The 18,980-nt window shown below is 47.7% G+C and overlaps 1 protein-coding gene across 6 annotated transcripts; it reads right to left on the bottom strand.

Moving 5' to 3' along the window:
• Positions 1-674: 674 nt before the first annotated feature.
• Positions 675-18,687, bottom strand: LOC104126312 (excitatory amino acid transporter 4). 6 transcript variants are annotated; one of them, XM_035894308.1, is made up of 12 exons: positions 18,510-18,687; positions 15,317-15,574; positions 14,304-14,441; positions 12,170-12,374; positions 11,295-11,337; positions 10,340-10,680; positions 7,738-7,971; positions 6,489-6,683; positions 5,930-6,064; positions 4,429-4,532; positions 2,168-2,195; positions 675-1,510 (listed from the first exon to the last, which is right to left on the bottom strand). In XM_035894308.1, the coding sequence occupies exons 2-11, from the start codon at positions 15,528-15,530 to the stop codon at positions 2,191-2,193; spliced, it is 1,614 nt and encodes a 537-aa protein (XP_035750201.1). In that variant the 5' UTR covers positions 15,531-15,574; positions 18,510-18,687; the 3' UTR covers positions 675-1,510; positions 2,168-2,190. The 6 variants fall into 6 exon arrangements, with proteins under 6 accessions (XP_035750201.1, XP_035750199.1, XP_035750197.1 ...); XM_035894306.1 differs by lacking the exon at positions 2,168-2,195; XM_035894304.1 differs by lacking the exons at positions 675-1,510; positions 2,168-2,195 and having other exon boundaries at positions 4,207-4,532.
• Between the last annotated feature and the right edge of the window lie 293 nt (positions 18,688-18,980).

Here is an 18,980-nt window from a genome sequence, read left to right as displayed (position 1 = left end):
GGAAAATAAAATATCAGGGCAGTTTTCATGGGCAGATCTGCCTCCTGAAACAATGCACACGTATCCCATACATAATGTGACATATGGCCTATCAGCTGAAAGTCCATATTCTTCATGGATTTTCTCTCTTAAAATTAATTTTGAAGAGATGTGTCCTAATCCAAGAGCTCCTCATGCATTGAGCTCTCTCTCTCTTTCATCCCAAATGTTGCCCATCTAATCATTAGGAATACATCTGTTTGAAAATAGGAGAAACTCGGAAAGTTTCTGCAAGTAGAAGCAGCAGGACTTCAGTGAAGAAAAGACTGCATAAACTCTCAAATATCTGATAACTTAGAAAGACAGTTGACAGCGTGATTTAATCCTTTCAGCTATCCAGTTTTGGAGGCTGAGTTAGCACAAGGTCAGTGTTGGGTTTGGAAGGAGTACAAACACTTTTGTATTCTTGGCTGAGCTCTTAAAGCCTGCCTCCTTGCCAAGTCAGATGCGGTGGGGATGGGGTCCTTGGGGTGTGTGCAGGGAAGTCAGAGACCAAGTGGAGAATTTTCTCCATACATTGAGAAGTTCTCGTTATGTCACCAGCAGGTACCACTCAAAATCAGCATGCATCGAGCCCCTTCCTGGTAAACTTTGCTTTGGAAGACTCGTTGCTGGAATGAAGTAAAATAGCCTCTGTTGTTTTAAGGATGGGATTAGTTGGATAAACCAAGGTGGGCATCAAAATGAAGTATGCAGCTTTACAGAGTGAGAGTTTAGTATTGCCTTCCCTTCTTGGATTAGCAACAAAAAGAATGAACTCTGTGTATATGTATGTTTGTGCACATGCGCCCCTTTTATATAGAGAGGTGTGTGTATATATATATATATGCAAATTCCTGACAATACTTTACGGTTCGGGTACTGTAAACAGATAGATAATCCCAGTCATAAACTGGTTAACATGGGTAAACACCAGAACTAGAAACTATCAGCTGAATTTTGAAATTCCCCATGGGAGACTGGTTTGCAGTATTTGAAAATGAGGCCTCTACTTGTTTGTGCTCCATTAGTCTTGTGTTGAAAGCAGGAAATCACAAATGGCAAGGCTTGGGGTGTACTACTTTGTGGGAACATCTGACATCACGGTGATGCAGTGTGGTGTGGAGAGCCCCTTTTGTGATGTGTTTACATGTCTGCTAACAGCAATTGGAAACAGGCTAGACTCCTGCTGAGTTTTTATTAAAGTATCATTAGGATCCTTCCAGATAGTTTTTCAAAATGATTGGGCTGGAAGGACCCTTTGCAATATCTTTAAACCAGAAAGCACGTGCATATATTACAAAGCCAGAAGGGACCGTTATAATCATCTAGTTTGACTCTCTGTATGATCCAAGCCATATTAATTCCCATTTGAGCCAGAGTCCAATCCAACAATCTTTTCTTCCGATTCATCTGTCAGTTTGCCCTTTATATACAGGAATTCTCTTCAGGATTAGAATTCAATGCTTTCTTGAAAAGTTGGACAAATAGTCTGAAAAAAAAAAAAGAAAACCAAGATGAACTTCAATATGGACAAATATAAATTACTAAAGTAACAATAATCAACTGCACAGACACAGGTTGGGACATTACCAGCTAGGCAGCAGTTCTGCTGAGGAAGGAATTATCATGTATTACCACTGGAGTGGAGTCAGCGCTATCATGCTGTTGTGAAAAAGCACAGCACTTGATTGGGTTTTAGAAGCAGGTCTGTTCTTTATGAAGGTTTAGACTCATGTCAGCTGAGCTGTGTTAATGATCAGCTAGTGCTGTCTTAGCCCACTATAGATACCAGCTAGTGCAGTGTATCATAAAACTCATTGATTAAGATCCAGTCTTTAGACAGAGCCATCCCATCAAAGCAAGAGTCTAACCTCGCTAAGATTTAAGATAAGACAAACAGACTGGAATTTCCTGTATGTATGCATCATGGACAGTTATCTGGATCAGCTGATGCATAGCATGCTGTTGAACTATGGTAACTGGAGTGTAAGATCTAAATCTCAATGTCCATGAAATCTTTCCTGAGTGCTCAGCACTAATAGAGCTTTAGCTGGATTGTTGTGTTAAATTTTAGTTACTCCGCTCTAAGAAAGATGTGGAACAGCGAGAAAAAAGTCCAGAGGAGAGGAAGATGAATGATTATTACCTGTGAGGGTATACTGGGTCTGTTTAGTCTAGAAAGGAGAAGAGCAGACATTATAATAGTATTCATACAAGATAAAAAAATGCTGCAAAGAGGAGGATAATAATTTGTTATCCTGCTCACTTGCCCCTTGCTAGAGCAGGTCTCTTGTCAGAATAAGCAACCTGCCTCCCACAGCCAGGGTCTGGGGCCACCTACTGCTGCCTGGAGCTACCACACACTTCTATTTCCCCTTCTCTCTTACCCACTCCTATGTGAAAGAGATGCATTTGTCCATTTATCTCAGATTCCCAACAATCATCCAGCCCATAAAACCAGAATTTTCTGCCTATAGGATGTGGAATGTGGCAGCACCAATAAATAATCCTGCGATTCCTGAAGGATCAAAACGAGCCTCAGGATCTGGTTTTGGACATCTCAAGAAATGTGTTTTAGGAAGCTTTGTTAGTGCTGGGGAGATAAGCATGGGCAGTTGTGCGGTTGTGGTTGGCAAAGTTGACTCCAGCTGATGCCTCCGAGGTCTTCCTTCCCGAGGTCCACTTAGGTGCACCTTGGAGTGTGAGGCTGGGGCTTCTGGATGAAAAGGATCAGTGTGGAAAGCCTGGGTAGTGAGGTTTCAATGATATACCAGGTTTGGAATAACGAGCAGACCTCAAGTAAAAGCCACCCAGTTTAGATAGTTTGGCTGCTTGCTGCTGTTTCTGGGCATAGCCATTTCTAAAGCAGGACAGCTACACTGGTAGCCCCAAAACTGTGGATCCTTTTTATCTTCCTGGTTGTGTCTAGTCGTTCATTTTCAGGATGTTGATGGACCTGGATATTATGGAGCAAGCCCTGCTGGTCCTGTTCACTGCAGTGAGAGATAAAGGCTGCGTTCCTGGCCATGCCAGGGAAGGGGGATAGGGCATGGATGAAGCAAGTCCCTACTTCTTGCTTGAGCCTCTGAGATGTTTTGGATGTCATGTGGGCTTATGTTCAAGTGTGTTAAACAGAAGCTGAGCTCCATTTGGTAGGAACCGAGAAATTTATCCTGAATTTTTAAGTTTGGGGTCTGGCAAACTTGTACAAGTGCTGGGAGGTGATTGGGTACTGCCTATAAAAGATAAGGAACTGTAGAAAGACAGAGATATTTTGAAGCATGTTCTGGAGCAATGTGACTGAAGGGAAGTAACTTCTGAAAATAACCAAAGATGAGCAAAGGAACAGTTTCCTTAGGAGCGAAACTGTTTTCTGAGCAAATCTGGGGCAGCAGGCAGCTGCGCAGGTGGGCAAACTGTTCTTAAACTTTGCATTTCCCCTTCTGGTTTCACCAAGGGGAGAACAGCTTGCTAAAGAGAGATGAAGTTAACTGGTGTTTGGTAGAGCTTGGTAGAGGGGAGGGCTGTTTCAGAGGCTGAATAATGGATATAATAAATTCATTAATTGTTTGCTGCTTTTACAATCCTTTCGCAGCAGCTTCCACTAATGAAAAGCCTATTGACCCCTATTTGTGCTACCAGCCAGCACAGTAAGCCCTGTCCCTGCCATATGGTCCCACATTCCTTCAGAAGCTTGGTGTCTCTGCAGCCAGAAGGGTTGCCAGAGGAGCGAGAAGCTCTCAGGAAGCATCATCTGCATATCTGTGCAAAGATCAGGAGTGTGAGCAAGGGGGACAATGCGTTTATCATAAACACTCTTGACAGTGAAGAGCTGAACAGGAGTGCTGGGGCTCTCCAGAGATCTCCAAATGGCCAACGCTAGAAGTTTTACATGCTTGGGGGAAGCCATTGACCAAGCGAAGGCTTTGCAGCTGCATCCTGCAGGGTGGACTCATCATGGCAACAACCAACTTTGCCACTTAGCTGTGTTCATACTTTAGCTCAGAAACAAAGGAGCTCCTCGTCCAGCTCATTCACTAGTCTTCTTTACTCAGGTCTAACTCTTGGACCCCATAAAAATGACTAAATCAGGCTTTTGTGGAATAAAACTTTCTTTGCAGTTTAATTTTCTCCTCTTTAATGCCAGTCAGAAAGAGATAGGGGAGAAACGGGATCGGGGAGGACTGCATGTGGCAGAGGGAGGAGAAAAGTATGCGTCTTGGAGAGTGGATCTTTTTCTGTCCTCCACTACTGGACTGCTGTTTCAAGTCTTGCCTTTTTACAGCATTAATCTGCACTCTGCTGCCTGATTTCACAGTGCTGTCTCACGCCTGGGGTGCTTGTGGGTGTCATTCTGTGGGCAAACCAGGTGGGAGAACTGCTCTTTCTCCTCTATCACAGAATTACCAAGTTCGCAGTCCTGTGCATCTAGCTCATGCCGGGAGAGATGCTCCACAATGCCAGCCCCCAGAGAATCCCCCAGGACATTGGTGGTCGTTCTAAGGCGGTCCCTGAAAAATCAGAGAGAAAAATGAAATGTAGCTTCTCAGTAACAGCTAAGGGGATGAAGACTATTTCAAGAAACACCTTCAGTGAAACTTTTTCTACTTTTCAAGTTATTCTAATAATTGACACTTAAACATTGACAGGAAAATGACTCCTAGAGAGCCTTCCTTGATTGATAGCCCTGAGCACAGGCTTCACCTTCCTGCTCTACCCCATTTCTCCCTGAAAAGTTTTTGACTTGCCACACAATGAGGGAAACGTTACTGTGGTTCCACACGCGGTTCCTTTCCAAGGGCTGCTAAGGCCTTTTGGTAGACTCAGATGAGCCTCACCACATCTGTTACACCTGAGTTGCCTTTTGGTTTACAAAACGTGCAGAAATTCTGGTGCAAACCTATAACTTTTAGTGCTGCTGTGGAGCCAGACTTCCTCAGCATGGAGAGCATACACTAAGACAAGGCACCAGATTCTTTGTGCAAAATGGCAAATCTAAAAAAAATCTGCAACACCCTTTGCAATGAGATATTCTCCACAACCACAACTGTATGTAAGAGCTGAAGCTGTCACCAGTCCAGAAATCCATCATATCCTTCAGCGGTAACAACGGATAAGACTTGGTACCTGATTGAAACCGACCTTTCTGGGTAAGTACAAGAGGTAACCTGGCGTCGTAGGAGGCAGGGCCTTTTCCAGCCAACTCTGTTCATATGCACAGTTCACAGGGGAAGTGAAGGTGTTGGGGCAAGACTGTTCCCAGTCTCCATGGCTGGGAGCAGACTTTGGCTACTTTGGCTACAAATCAGCAATACAAGATACAGAAGAACAGAGGAAACACTGACAGTGTATCCCTGAGTTGGGATTTTGTTGTGTTTGAGAAGACTGAGAGAGCGAGGACTGTGCACAAATGCATTCTGCAATCTAGTTCCTAAGAGCACTCCTGGAAATCACTTGTCCCAAGGTTTAAAAGGGAAAGAAAGGTGAGATGGAGAATGTAGCTGCCTAGCTGCACCCACCTAAACACTCCTCAACTTTGTACAGCCCAGTCTCATCCCACTTCCCATGTTTGGTAGCGCAGAACCATTGCTCTGCAGTGTGAATTTGCTTATTATGGGCACAACCTGTCCCTATCAGTCTGGAGATAGTTTCTGGGTGTCGTTTAAGATAAAGCAAACTAAGGACATTCTGCTTGGTGATCAGGCTGATCTGCAAGTGGCCTCTGAGGCCTTGGGTCACTGAAGTACATGGTGAAGACTCCAGCATGACCAGAGAGGGCTACCGTCTCATGGATACAGGTGTGGTTTAAGCTTAATGATACAGGTTACTGCTTGTAGCAGAGACATCGGCAGTACAGACAAACTCTGTAAGCACTGGCAGGGAGCAGAGAGCAGTGCCTATGACTTACAGAAACCAGTCCACAGCGATGATCAGCGTAATGTCTTCAGTAGGCAGCCCCACTGATGTCAACACTATAACCATAGTCACCAGTCCTGCCTGGGGAATACCTGCAGCTCCAATGCTGGCTGCTGTGGCAGTGATGCTGGAGGGAAGAGGAAAGCACAGCTATCAGTAAAGGAAGACAAGAAGTAGTCGCATTTGCAAAAATGCCAGGATTTAGCTCAAACTCATCATCTACAAAATGTCTTGGCAGCCTTTCTGCCCTGGTCACCAAACAGGGTGGTGACACATGGGACATCAGCAGAGCAGTCAGGCTCCCCCCTGCCAGGCACCCATCTGTAACAGACTGCATGCTGCAGCTCTAGCTAAGGGATGGCCCAGGCCTGGAAATGCAGTAAGGGCTTAGGTGGTGCCCCAATCATATGTGCTTCTACTCCTGGAGGTGTAGTACACCCTTCTTTTCCATACTGTTTTTTTCTCATTATATCTTCTGAGCAAAAGAGGAACCTGACCACAACTCAGATAAGCCAACAAAACTGAAGCCCCTCCTGTACTTCAAAAGTCACCTTATTGTGATGATCTGTCCAAAGTCAAGTTCATAGTTGTTGACTTGTGCAATGAAGATGGCTGCAAGGGCCTCGTACAGAGCAGTGCCATCCATGTTAATCGTAGCTCCCACAGGCAGAACAAACCTCGTGATGCGCCTGTCTACACCATTGTTTTCTTCCAGGCATCTGAAGGTGATGGGCAGAGTTGCTGAGCTGAAAGGAATTTACAAAACAACATGAATTGGGTAAATTCTGACTTTGGAAGAGGGACTAAGCCTCTGCCTGGTTTATGACCTTACCCACCTGCTTTTTCACCCTGCCATGTGAGCCAGAGGCCAGAAGCTGCTAGGAGAAAGAACAGTCTAAGCAAGGCTTCCTCAGATATGGTGCACGTTGCAGTTGCACATTCAGACATGGCTTTCCTCAGGGGGCTGGGGCAGGGGCTGTGTAGCCCTGAGGCTGATGATGCTGGTATAACACCAAAAGAAGGTGATGCTGGAGGATTCAGTGTACATAGGACAGAGCTCACGACCAAAACTCCTTTTTCTAGCTATTAAAAATCCTTGAGCCCTTTCTCACCCCCCTCAGTGCATAAGACAGGAATGACCCGTGTATGAGAATATATCTTGCAGAGAAAGCAGAGAATTGTTTCTGAAAGAGAACATGAGCAGGAAAGCGCAGTGTGTTTCAGGGCAAGAAGGCACATGGGAGAGACTGTTACGTGCTTGCCAGGAAATGAACCTAGCAAGAAACTTGGCACTTGGTGAAGCAACAGCTACCTACAATCCCTTGCTTTGGCTGTGTTGCATGGCAGAGTCACTGAACATATGGGTGTTTATGCCTTTCCCAGGTCTCCTGTGAGTTTAACGCCAGCTGCATACAGCGTGTGTGCCTGAGAGAGAGAAATGTGCAAATGCGTGCGAGCACATGTGTGCGAGAGGTATGCGCATGGGGAATAATGCTGCAGATCAGTGGGGTTTGATATTCGTCCTGCGCTCATCATTTCAGTGCTGCCAGCGAAGTCACCTCTGTGTTTGGTGAGGAGGAACGTGGGTCATGCACTGGTGGTTAGAGATGGCCACGTGATGAGGGCTCCTGTGCAGGGGAGTGGGAATCTTTCCACTTTTAAATGATCTTGGCTGGACCAGTGCAAAGAGCTGCTAGTGCTAGAAACTGTGAGACCGCCATGCTGCACTGAGAGCAATGGAATGCTGAGCAGCAGCCCCAGAATATCCCCACCAACCCTACTCCTACGTAGCCATCGTACCTTGAGGAGGTGCCCAGGGCTGTGATGAGGGCCTGTAGAAGCCCTGCAATGAATACCCAGGGGTTTCTGTGAGTGACGATGAAGTAGAGCAGTGGCAGGATGCAGAGGGCATGAATGAGGAGTCCAACGATGACAGTGAGAGTGTACATCCCCAGCTGGCCTCCCATCACTGCTAGGTCATCCATCTCCAGGATTTTGCCAGCAATTAAAAACATGATCCCAACTGGAGCATACCTGTGGCAGAAACACAAGGCCGATGCTCAGAACCGGCACCCACACTCACACCAGCTTTAATGCATGCTGTCTGGACAAGTCCCCAGTAAGCCAGCACACCAGAAGTGCTCACTGAGCCTATCGCTGGATGATACTGCTGGTTTCTTTTCTGGAAACCTGGAGAGAGCTGGGACTTGTTCACCATATGGTCAAAAACCAGCACTTGTTGCACTGTCGGGGACCCCAGCACTCTGTTGTGCACACAGCTTGGGCACTGGTGGAGGTTTCCTTCTCCCTCTGGGTTCCCTACATGTTTCCACAACAATCCTTGTAGAATTGATAGGGGAGGTTATGTAGAGGAGTCTTCAGATTCCCTTCCTTTCCTAACAGAGCTTGGGCTGAGTGTCTTTTTTTACTGAGAGGCACAGGGAAGTAGAGGAGAAACAGGGAATTGGGGACTAAAAGCAATAGTGTGCTGTAGGCTCTGGGATATCAGCCTTGCTACCTTCAGATGTTCACATTTAGGGAATAGGAACATGTAGGGAATCCGTATCTGGTGTAGCAAGTACTGGGCACACCAACAGCTGTGAAAGCAGCCATGGCTTAAATAAAAACCCATTTTGAGGAACGCTGTTACCCTTTCCATTCCTTATGGCTTTTTTTCCCCCTCCATAACAATGCATCTCATGAGCAGCAGTGAGGCTCCACAGAAAGGAAGCCATAACACAGACATGGAGAATATCATGGGCACTAAACTAAACATGGACAAATAACTGGCCAGCTCTGCGGCCACACCTCTCAGGGCTTGGCCTCTACAGCTCAAGAACTCACATGCAATTCATGCACAAGGCTCAGAGGTCCACATGCCAAACTCCAACTTAGCCTGGGAGGTTTGGAAAAGTTTCAGGAAAGGATTTCACAAATATTTCATTTCCTCTGACCTTCCTCTTAGAAGACATTTGCGACTGCAGCTAGTGACCAGATCTCCCCAGGAGAAACAAGCTCCTGGGAGATGCTCTGCAGACTGCGGCTTCAGGAAGTCCTGCCTCCTATACCAGCAGGATTTTGTCAGCCAAGAGGTGTCTCCAGACACTGCCTACTGTATGCACACAGGCAGTTTCCTGAGTGTAACCAGTGTGCTATGCATCAACACCCTGCCTTCAATGTCCCGTGCACCCTGCTCTAGGTGACCCTGCTTTAGCAGGGGGGTTGGACTGGATGGTCTCCGGAGGTCCCTGCCAACCCCTGCCATTCTGGGATTCTGTGATTCCTTTACTGTAAGGGGGAGCGAAGGAGGGGATGTTGAAGGCACCTTGAAATTATCTCTGGGAGAAGTGTGCAGGTCTACTTGTTCCACTGTGCTCATGCTCTCCCTTCTGTGCCCTTGGGCAACTCTTATCTCTTCTTGAAGAAAGCAAGGCCTCAAGTTCTGGCTCATCTGTGGAGGAAAAGATCCTAGAGGGGCTGGGGCTCCCCAGCGCTCCGCTATGAGCTCAGGGTTGTTCTTCCCCTTTGTGTCTTTCTGTGTAAGGTCCATCCCCCTGTGCCCATGATGTTGCTCAGAGATAAAAGACTGTGGCTAGAAGAACAGGGAATGGAAGCTGGAGTGATCTAAAATGGGAGAGGGTGCAGGGCTGACAGATCCCCTCCCTGTCAGACATTTCCATGTATTCTGCCAGCTCCACATCTCTCCTGTCTCGCAGTAACTACCAGAAACTCCTATTTAGACATCGAGCCCTAGGTGGGTAAAGAGCTTAAAATAACAAGATTTGGTAAAATGCTGCTTTCTAGAGAAGACTCATCTCAGCAACGCCGTGCTGATCTGGCCCATGTAGCACAGGCAGCCTTACACTGAAAGCAACAAGCAGCTGAGCTCTAGAGGAGTTGGGATCTGGGAGACCTCAAGCTGAAAGGCAGAGACTTTGAGTTGACCTTGTCAACCCAGCCCAGCTCTCAGAGCGAATGCATACAGAAGCCACCCTGAGTAGCAGGAAAGTGGCAATAGGTTATTGTGATTCATAGCTAAGTCAGACTCCTGGAACATAGCTGGAAGGAAAGCTTTTGGTGGAACAGCCTCACACCCTACCCCTGTTGGTAAGGCTAAGAGATCTTCCACTCCAGCTCTCTGGTCTTCCAAGGATGTTCCCAGCAGCCTCAAGGGAAGCAAGTCCTGCTGTGCCTGATATTCTGAGGTAAAAACAAAAAAACAGGAAATGAAATGTGAACAGATATCCCATCCAGACTTTTCCCTCTGGCCTGATGGAGCCAAAGGAGAGCTGTGCCCATCTGCTTTTCCTGTGCATGTCATCCTTAAAGCTACCCCACTTCTCATCAGGTCAGCGGAAACTGCACCTGCAAACCTCCTGCTCCAACCGGCCGTGCTCCTCACCAGATGATAATGGCCACCAGCCTCATGATGGCTTCGTTGAGGCAGTTAAAGAACTCCCGCAGGGCCCGTCCCTTCTGCTTCATGCTGCCGATCACCAAACCGAAGCACATGGAGAACACTACCAGCCCCAGTGCGTTCACCCCATTGGCTGAGCCCGGGATGGGAATGACTTCTTCAAAGGTCAGCACCTCGGAGACGGTCCCCAGGGCATGAGTGATGTTCTCCAGGATGCTGGTGAAGTTCTCAGGTGCAGGGGCCTGAGTGGTTGTCACACCTGCTGTGACATTGCTGCTGTGGAGGACGGTTCTGGTGAAGACCCTGGTGCTGTACTGCGTCTTGTACTGAAAAGACACAGATGATCAGACGTAATCACAGGCCCTGGTTCAGGAGCTCAGGACAACATGCTAGGCTCTTGCATCCCTTCATAAAGAAAGGAAAGTACTGCATGTTCACTGCTGACCTGTGTGGGAAACTTGCCCTGCCTGTTCTCCAGCTCCCTTGTTTAGTACTTTCATCAAAATGTTCATAGAGCTGAAGGTCAAAAGAGACCATTGGAGCATCTCGTATCCCTAGGACTAAGATATTCTGGCTTCTCTGATAACCCTTTATACTCCTTCCAAGGGTGCTAGCACTACAGAAGAGACAAATCCTTGGAGAATCTGCTCCCATTTCGCTGCTGGTCCAAGCCTGCTACCTGAGATCACACAACCCCTTCCCGACTCTGAGTGTGGGGTGGGATGGAGGTTGAAGACCCATCTGCAGACAGCTTGAAAAGCTTGCGTAGGGAATGCTATAATACAGTCTAATGACTGCAATGCCTCCTGGAGCAGTTGGACTTGGGGAAGTGTGAAGGCAGTATAATGCAATTGCTATTCCATGCCTCAGAGAAGTAGGCTGGACCATGGTCTAGGGCACAGGGTGCAAAGGGAAGTGATAGCCAGGTGGGATTTCATACCTGTTTGAAGCAGGCTTCTACCAGGTTGGGCGGGAACATATTCCTGCAGTAGATAAAACAGAGTTATTGTCCTGTTTGACTAGGAAGAAAACATCGGCTTCCCGGCCAACACCTCCATCCTGAGCAGTGTCTCGGGTCACAACTCTCACACTGCCAGCTCAGGCCCTTTCTGTCTGAATGACAGAAGATGGGAATATGGTGATCTGGAGCCAGGCATCTTTTCAGACTCCAGAAGGTTGTACTTCAGGTACGTGGAAAGAGACTACACACATACAGCATATACAGGGATATGGGTCCATTGTAAAAGCATCATGAAACCCAACCGAACCTTGAAACAATACCATATCACAAATTTTAACATACTGCCTTGCTCTCAGCCTCATCTCTACAGCTGTCATTTGAGCTCTCTTGTACCTCAGAAACATAGCTTCACACCGCTTGATATGGTAGCGCTTTGCAATTCACTGTGTAAGGTCACAGCAAGGGAGGGAGACAATGTCTTGGGAACCACTTCCTCGATTTCCTTGGGTCAGTGAAGATGGATATTTGGAGTAGCCTTTGCTGGGTGATTTTCTGAAGGGCATGCAGTCATTGATAGTTTTCATTACTTGTTTTGCTGAGCACGCCTTGGCCTCTTGCATTAATACCTCTAAGAGTAGGGCTGGATCCAAGAGCTCCAGGCCAAGTATTCAATCTCAGAGTGGCAAAGCCAGTTAGCTAGACTGAGCTAGAGGTAGTAGGTTGGGCAAGACTCACCCATAAACCTCTTTCCTTAAGAGTGTATGTCTGAAGCTGTGATGCTTCAAAAGGACATTCTGTGGAGCAATGTAATCTCACTGATATGGTCTCAACGTGAAACCATCTTGTTCACCTACCTCACCAAGTCCATGAAGGCATCTGTGGTCTGCACCTGCTCAATTCGGCCTTCTCGGTGAAGCTTTTCCTTAGATCCTTTTCCTGGGTGGATGATGATCACCATGAGGATGCCAATGAAGACTGCTATGATTGTGGTCACCATGTAGTAGACGACAGCCCGCATCCCCATCTTCCCTGAGGCTCTGCCATCCAGAGAGGCCATTCCTGGGGAGTCACACAGAGAGACAAGGTGAGAAGGTCTGTCGTCTTAGAGGAAGGGGGAAATGCAAGGAAGATGCAAAATATGCAGGGCACATGTGTGAGCTGGATGGGGAGCTGGGGTCTGTAAGAAGCACAGCATACAAGGGGCAGACTTCGGAGCACCAAAGTGATGCCAATATGGGAGAATGTGGCTTGTGGTTATGAAGAAGCATAGCACTGGTGGGTCTTAGGCTGCATTTGGGAATATAGCAATTTCCTCCTAAAGCTCTCAGAAGGGAAATAATCCCTTCCCAGTACATTGGGCCTTTTAGTGCCTAATGGTGAGATGTTTCAGCAGGTGGAATGCCTTGCAGTCCTTTCTGCTGTCTGAAAGCGTGGCAGGGGCAAGGGAAGGAGTTCATTGCAATTTTAAACCTGGCCCAAAGGGACCGGAGTGAAGAACTTAATGGAAATACCTTTAAACTGTTGTAACCCAGGATTTGAGTTGCCTGATACAGGAATTACTATAGCAGGAAACACCTGAACTGGTGGAGGAGAAGCCTTACAAGAAGCAGCACAAGTGCAGCAGTGACCTGACCTGAGCTGGCTTTGGTGCCCGGTAACTCCTCGCAACACAGCCCCTCTCCTGTCCTGAGCGACCACCATGGCAGATGGAGGCCAAAGTCAGGGACAAAATGAACTCAGTGAACACTTTGTGTATATCTGTGGACATTTTATGGGCATTTTATTGACATTTTATAAGGGCTGTCCTAAGGGAATGGTATCTCTGTATTATATCAAAGGATGGGAAGGGGGGTGGTAGTCAATGGAGGATGTATTGGGTAGTGTGCTACCTGAGCATGACAAAAATGGTATGGAATGTGCTGGGTTTGGCTGGGATAGAGTTAATTGTCTTTGCAGTAGCTGGTGTGGGGCTCTGGTTTGGATTTGTGCTGGGAACAGCGTTGATAACCCCAGGATGGTTTCCTTCCTGCTGGGCAGGGCTCACACAGAGCCAAGGCCTTTTCTGCTCCTCACCCCACCTCACCAGTGAGCAGCTAGGGGGGCACAAGGAGCTGGGAGAGGACACGGCTGGGACAGCTGACCCCAACTGACCCCAGGGGTATCCCATGCCGTATGACGTCATGCTCAGCGTATAGAGCTGGGGGAAGAAGGAGGAAGGGGGGGACATTGGGAGCGATGGCGTTTGTCTGCCCAAGTCACCGTTACGTGGGATGGAGCCCGGCTGTCCTGGGGATGGCTGAGCACCCGCCTGCCCGTGGGAAGCAGGGAATGAATTCCTGTTGTTGCTTTGCTTGTGTGCACGGCTTTTGCTTTCCCTATTAAACTGTCTTTATCTCAGCCCATGAGTTTCCTCACTTTTACCCTTCTGATTCTCTCCCCCATCCCAGCAGGGGGGAGTGAGTGAGCACTTCCGATTCTCTCCCCCATCCCAGCGGGGGGGAGTGAGTGAGCAGCTGTGCGGGGCTGAGTTGCTGGCTGGGGTTAAATCACAACATTTCTATGAGGACCTGGATGAAGCAAGCTCTCCAGCCAGTGACCAACTCCAGTTCTTTTGGACTGATGTGAATTAACCTTCCCTAGGCTGGAGGAAACATGAAGCTGACTGGGGCAACAAACTTCTTGACGTTTGAGGTTACGTAGGATGAAATCCTTGTTAGTGCCCAGGCGTTGGGCATTGGAAACACCACATTCTGTCCTCCCTAGTCTTCTGAGAAAGCACAAGGCCTTCTGCTTCTCTTCCCCACTACTGAGCCAGCAGGGATATGAGTGTGAATCATGTTCATTACAACTGTAGGTTCAGGCTTGTCACTCTTTTTCAAGCTAATCCAAGCACCTCCAACTGGGGCACACAGGGGTACCCCAACAACAGTTAGCATCCATCGTTGCTGGTTATTGCCTTGGCTGAAAGCAGCAGAAAGCACTTCTCACCTGTGATCAAGCTAGAGACGATGAGAGGAAGAACCAACATCTGGAGCATACGCATCAGCAGCTCCCCGGGGAAGGAGAAATACTTGATCTGGCGATAGGTCAGCTGGTAGGGCCGGAGGGAGAATGCCAGGATGATCCCTGTGGATTCGCAAGAGATGAGAATGGAAATGGGACAGTGTGATCCAGTGGCCTGTCCCTCAGCCCTGCAGTGTGGCTTTTCTCTTTCTGAACTCCTTTCAGTTCCTCCTCTCCCCAAAGGAGCAAATGTTCTTTCTTTTTCTAAATAGTTATGATCCACTTTTTATTGTATGCGCTGTCTCACCCTCTGACATATTCATATGCACAGGAGCCTTATGCTGAAGCACAGGTCTCCTTGTTGCTCTGTCTCCTGCTCCTCTGGGGTCTGTTCCCTGGAAGCTCATGAACACAAAAATGCTGTGACCAGAGATACGATCTCTCAGCCCAACCTACATGTGACTGCACAGTTCAGAGACTTTGTCCACCCACCTCTTAAAACTGAGTTCAGCCAGTGAGTTGGAGACATATGGCCTGGATCAAAACCGAGGGACAATCCACTGTCTGCTGGGCAGATTTAGTTTGCGTGGTATCACAGCCCTTTGCATCAGTTCCCCCTTCTGTTACTGTCAGGCTAAAGCTGTGGGATGAATCTGAAGAGTCCCTGTGCCTGTAGCTGCACTCATGGGAAGCCCCTGAACAAACCTGGATGATTTTTATGAGGATTGGTAGAGCTGGATCATCAAACCCTTTCTGTTGTAGACTGTTCCTAAGCTGCAGCCAGAAGGGATCAAGAAGGACTCCTTCACACATGCCTTTTGCAAGGTCTGTTGGCCTTGCACTCAAAGGTACTTCTGATTTGGACAGCATTTTGAGCTGTCAGCTCATCAGCTTCACCTCCCTGGCCAAAATGTTATGACAAAATAAAATATTTCTAGAATAAACAAACTTTCCCCCACATTTATAAATGGTGCCCAGTGTCGCCACCAGCTCTGTACCTAGTAAGACTGCAGCAATGGTGAAGAGCACAAAGGCATTTCTCCTGAAGAAGCTTTTAGCGCTGTCAGCAGTGATGCTGTGCATCCTCTTCTTGGCCCGTGCTGCCCGCTTCTGCACCGCCTGCCGGAAGCGCTGCACCCGGCTCTCGGCATTGAGCCGCTTGGCTGCGTCCTCGTTGAGGAACAGGCTGTTGACGTGACTCTGCTCGCTCATGGTCAGCACGGCTGCTCAGTCCTCAAGGCACGGCTCTGCCTACGCTGGGCAGGGAGAAGCACAGGAGGGAAAGCATAAGCCACAGCACCCGACACCTTGCCTTCACTGGTTAGGTCATTTTAACCCTAATTCTAACCCTAATCCTAACTCTAACCCAGGTCATTTCCCTGGTGCCCTGAGCAGGTTTATTCAGAGTTGATTAATAAACTCCTCTGCCCCTCTGCAAGGAGCAGATCCTGGGGAAAGGCATCTAAAGGGCTGCCAGGGTCTTGTCATGACTGGTCTGGTGTCTCTGGAGAAACTCTGGCCTCTGTAGCACCCAACCTGCACTGAGGAGCAGCTTGTGGTGGCCTGGGCAGCCAGGAAGGGCTCCACAGCCACCTAGGCTTGTTCTTAGGAGTTTTATCAGTTTGGACAGGAATGAATTTTTATCACCTGGCAATAAAACCAGTTCCTGTACACAAACTGTTCCAAACAAGACCAAGCAGCAAACAACATTTCTGACATACCTCCTAGATGGACAAGCCCCTACCAGAACAGCTTTCCCCATGACAGCGAGTGGCACCGGCTGTTTCTGTAGAAAGGAACATAATCCTTTGCCTTCTGTGGAGCCAGAGGACAGTGCTTTCCTGACTTTTCTTTGAAGCACAACAGGGCTTTCAAGTAGTATCTCTTGTCAAACTCCACTGATGGGGTTAACCCACCATCCTGTCTTCAGAAAAACTAAGATCAAGATCAAACCTGCTCCAAAGAGGTAAATAAAGGACCAGTTCTGCTCCATTACCTACTGGCTACAAGGCCTGGAGCAGCCTACAGTTCTTTAACTGTTTATTTTTTACTATTATTCCCATATTCCTCAGAACAAAAGTTCAAGGGGTGCTACACAGGCATACCAGTCCACTCTGGAGTGTTAGAAGGCACCAGCAATCCAACAGTTCTCACCATTAGGAAGATTATTACTTGACTATGCAGGTGCCATTTCCCTACTGTCACTGTGCCTCGACAGATACAAGGTCTGAAGATTATCCTTGTTCCCAGGAGTTTGCAAAGAAAATACAAGACTAGATGAAACCAAAGAAGAACAAAGTCAGCTTAGCACATCAGCAGGTGCTGAAAGACCTTTCTCTGGTGTTGCAAGTCAAATAAGAGCTACTCCATTTACAACCCTAAATTTAAGTCAAATAAATCATCGCAACTGGGCTTTCATTCTCTATAAAACGCACATCTAGTGCCTGCCATTTGGACCCAGACAAATTCCTATCATGAATTGAAGACATTGCCTTAAAGAGGAATCAGTTCACGGTACAACATTGCAAGGTCATTTCCAACAGACAGATGGAGGAAAACCTTCATTCTGATAGAAGATTTGTTTGCACAGATGCCAGTGCCTCCAAGAGGCTCAGAGTGATGGAGAGCCACCTGAGGTGGCCTAGCCAGATCACACTGAGCCCTCCCAAGGCTAAGCTGTGTGAAGGCCACTGGCAAAGATTCTGAGCTTTTGCTGCAGGAACCTTGCAGTGCTGCTGTGGTCACCCAAGCTTTTGGATTAGCAAGCAGCATTCTGTGGATTTTGGTCCGCTGACTCCAGCTTGATCACACATTCACTCTCTTATTACACCACCCTGCTTTTATCCATTGATGGAGCCAATGTACATCAGGCTGGGTGAAAACTTTGCCTGCCTTCCTCCCTTTCACTGCTAGTCCTCCTACTTTTCACAGCTATGCATGAGAGAAAGAAACTGCAAAGTGCCTATTCCTTCAGTTCATTGAGTTAAGAAACTATGGATTCAATCTCCTGTGCCCTGGAATAGACTTGTATTATTTATTTAGTAGCCTCCCAGATACAGGCTTGGACAAACAAAATTATTTGCTGTCAGGTTCCAATGAGCCAGGACTTTCACATGTCTTGGATCCTCCTGTCTTGCCAGTTACTGGCATCACTGGCCATACAAGGAAGAGGAGACCTCTCAGATCTCACCCTTTGCCATGATGGACTCACTGAATAATCTCTTTTGTGATACATCTTATCTTCTTTTGTCTGCAGGATTTATCATAGAACCATAGAATCATTTGGTTGGAAAAACCTCTAAGATCATCAAGTCCAACCGTACCTGCACACTACTAAAGTAGTGGAAGAAATCTGTCCCAGAGCTCACTGCCCTTATGGTGAGAAAAGTAATTGTCTGCCCTGTCAGTGGCTGGAGGGATAGAACAGAACAGAATAGACTCTCAGTTGAAAGGAATCTACAATGATCATCTTGTCCTGATCACTTCAGGGCTGACCAAGTTAAAGCATGTTGTTAAGGGCATTGTCCAAATGCCTCTCAAACACTGACAGGCGTGGGGTATCAACCACCTCTCCAGGAAGCCTGTTCCGGTGTTTGACCACCCTCTTGGTAAAGAAATGCTTCCTTACGTCAAGTCTGAACCTTCCCTGGCACAGCTTTGAACCATTCCCAGGTCCCTGGATCCTAGGGAGGAGGGATCAGCACCTCCCTCTCCATGTCCCCTCCCCAGGAAGCTGCAGAGCATCCAGGTCGCCCCTCATCCTCCTTCTCCCCAAAAGAGACAAATCCAGAGCCCTCAGCCCCTCCCCAGAGGACACCTTCCAGCCCCGTAACCAGCTTGGGTGCCCTCCTCTGGACACATTCAAGGACCTTCACATCCTTCTCAAATGGTGGGGCCCAGCACTACACACAGTGCTCCAGGTGGGGCCACACCAATGCTGAAGCCAGCGGGACAATCACCCCTCTTGACCTGTCATGCTGTGTTTGATGCACCCCAGGACGGGGTTTGCCCTCTTGGCTGCCAGAGCACACTGTGGGCTCCTGTTGAGCCTGCTGCCCACCAGCACCCCCAATTCAGACTCATCTCTCCTCCAAACCTTGCCTTTCTGAGAGTTGGACCATACCACAGCAACGGCACGAATTCCCGTACAGGGAAGGTGGGAGCAGAACCCACGCGTATAAAGGGACTCACCTGCTCTTTTCTCCAGATGTCTCCCCATCCACATGCACTGGAAAACGTATTTTTGTGCAAACAAAATTAAATTTCTAGTTTGATATGAGAAAGTTCAGGATTAGTCATTTGATCCCATGTTCCACCATATGCTCAGCAGCCTTCTCAGAGCAAAACTTAGCGCACAGAAGGAACTCGCCAGCAGAACTTGCTCCTGTGATGTCCCCACCCTCTTGCTGACTTGCTCCCTTTCTCCATCTGCATATTTTGCAATACAGTGGCCCCCTCCACAGTACATTCCCTCTCCATTGCTGGCCTGAAATTGTGTAAATATTCTCTATTGCGTCAGCTGGAAATTCTCAGACTGCTGCAGTGAGTCATCAAAATACTCTTGCAGATTAATGGTCTGCCAATGGCTTGGATTTTCCTTCTTGTGAGGAAGAAGGTGGCTTTGCTCTCTTGGTGAAGGTTCTCCTATTCATAGCTGCTTCT

The sequence above is a fragment of the Egretta garzetta genome, unplaced genomic scaffold (assembly GCF_000687185.1).
Source record: "Egretta garzetta isolate BGI_Z169 unplaced genomic scaffold, ASM68718v1 scaffold345, whole genome shotgun sequence".
NCBI classification, from domain to species: domain Eukaryota; kingdom Metazoa; phylum Chordata; class Aves; order Pelecaniformes; family Ardeidae; genus Egretta; species Egretta garzetta.
Note: the sequence above shows the minus strand (reverse complement) of the source record. Positions and strands in the feature narration are given on the sequence as shown.

Bases quoted from the DNA above. Each gene is read 5' to 3' on its own strand.
- LOC104126312 (XM_035894304.1), bottom strand. From the start codon at position 15,530: ATGAGCGAGCAGAGTCACGTCAACAGCCTGTTCCTCAACGAGGACGCA. The intron at 12,375-14,303 runs GTGAGAAGTGCT...GTGACTCCCCAG, and splicing joins CGTCTCTAGCTTGATCACAG to GAATGGCCTCTCTGGATGGC. The intron at 6,684-7,737 runs GTACGATGGCTA...AATTCCTTTCAG, and splicing joins GCCCTGGGCACCTCCTCAAG to CTCAGCAACTCTGCCCATCA.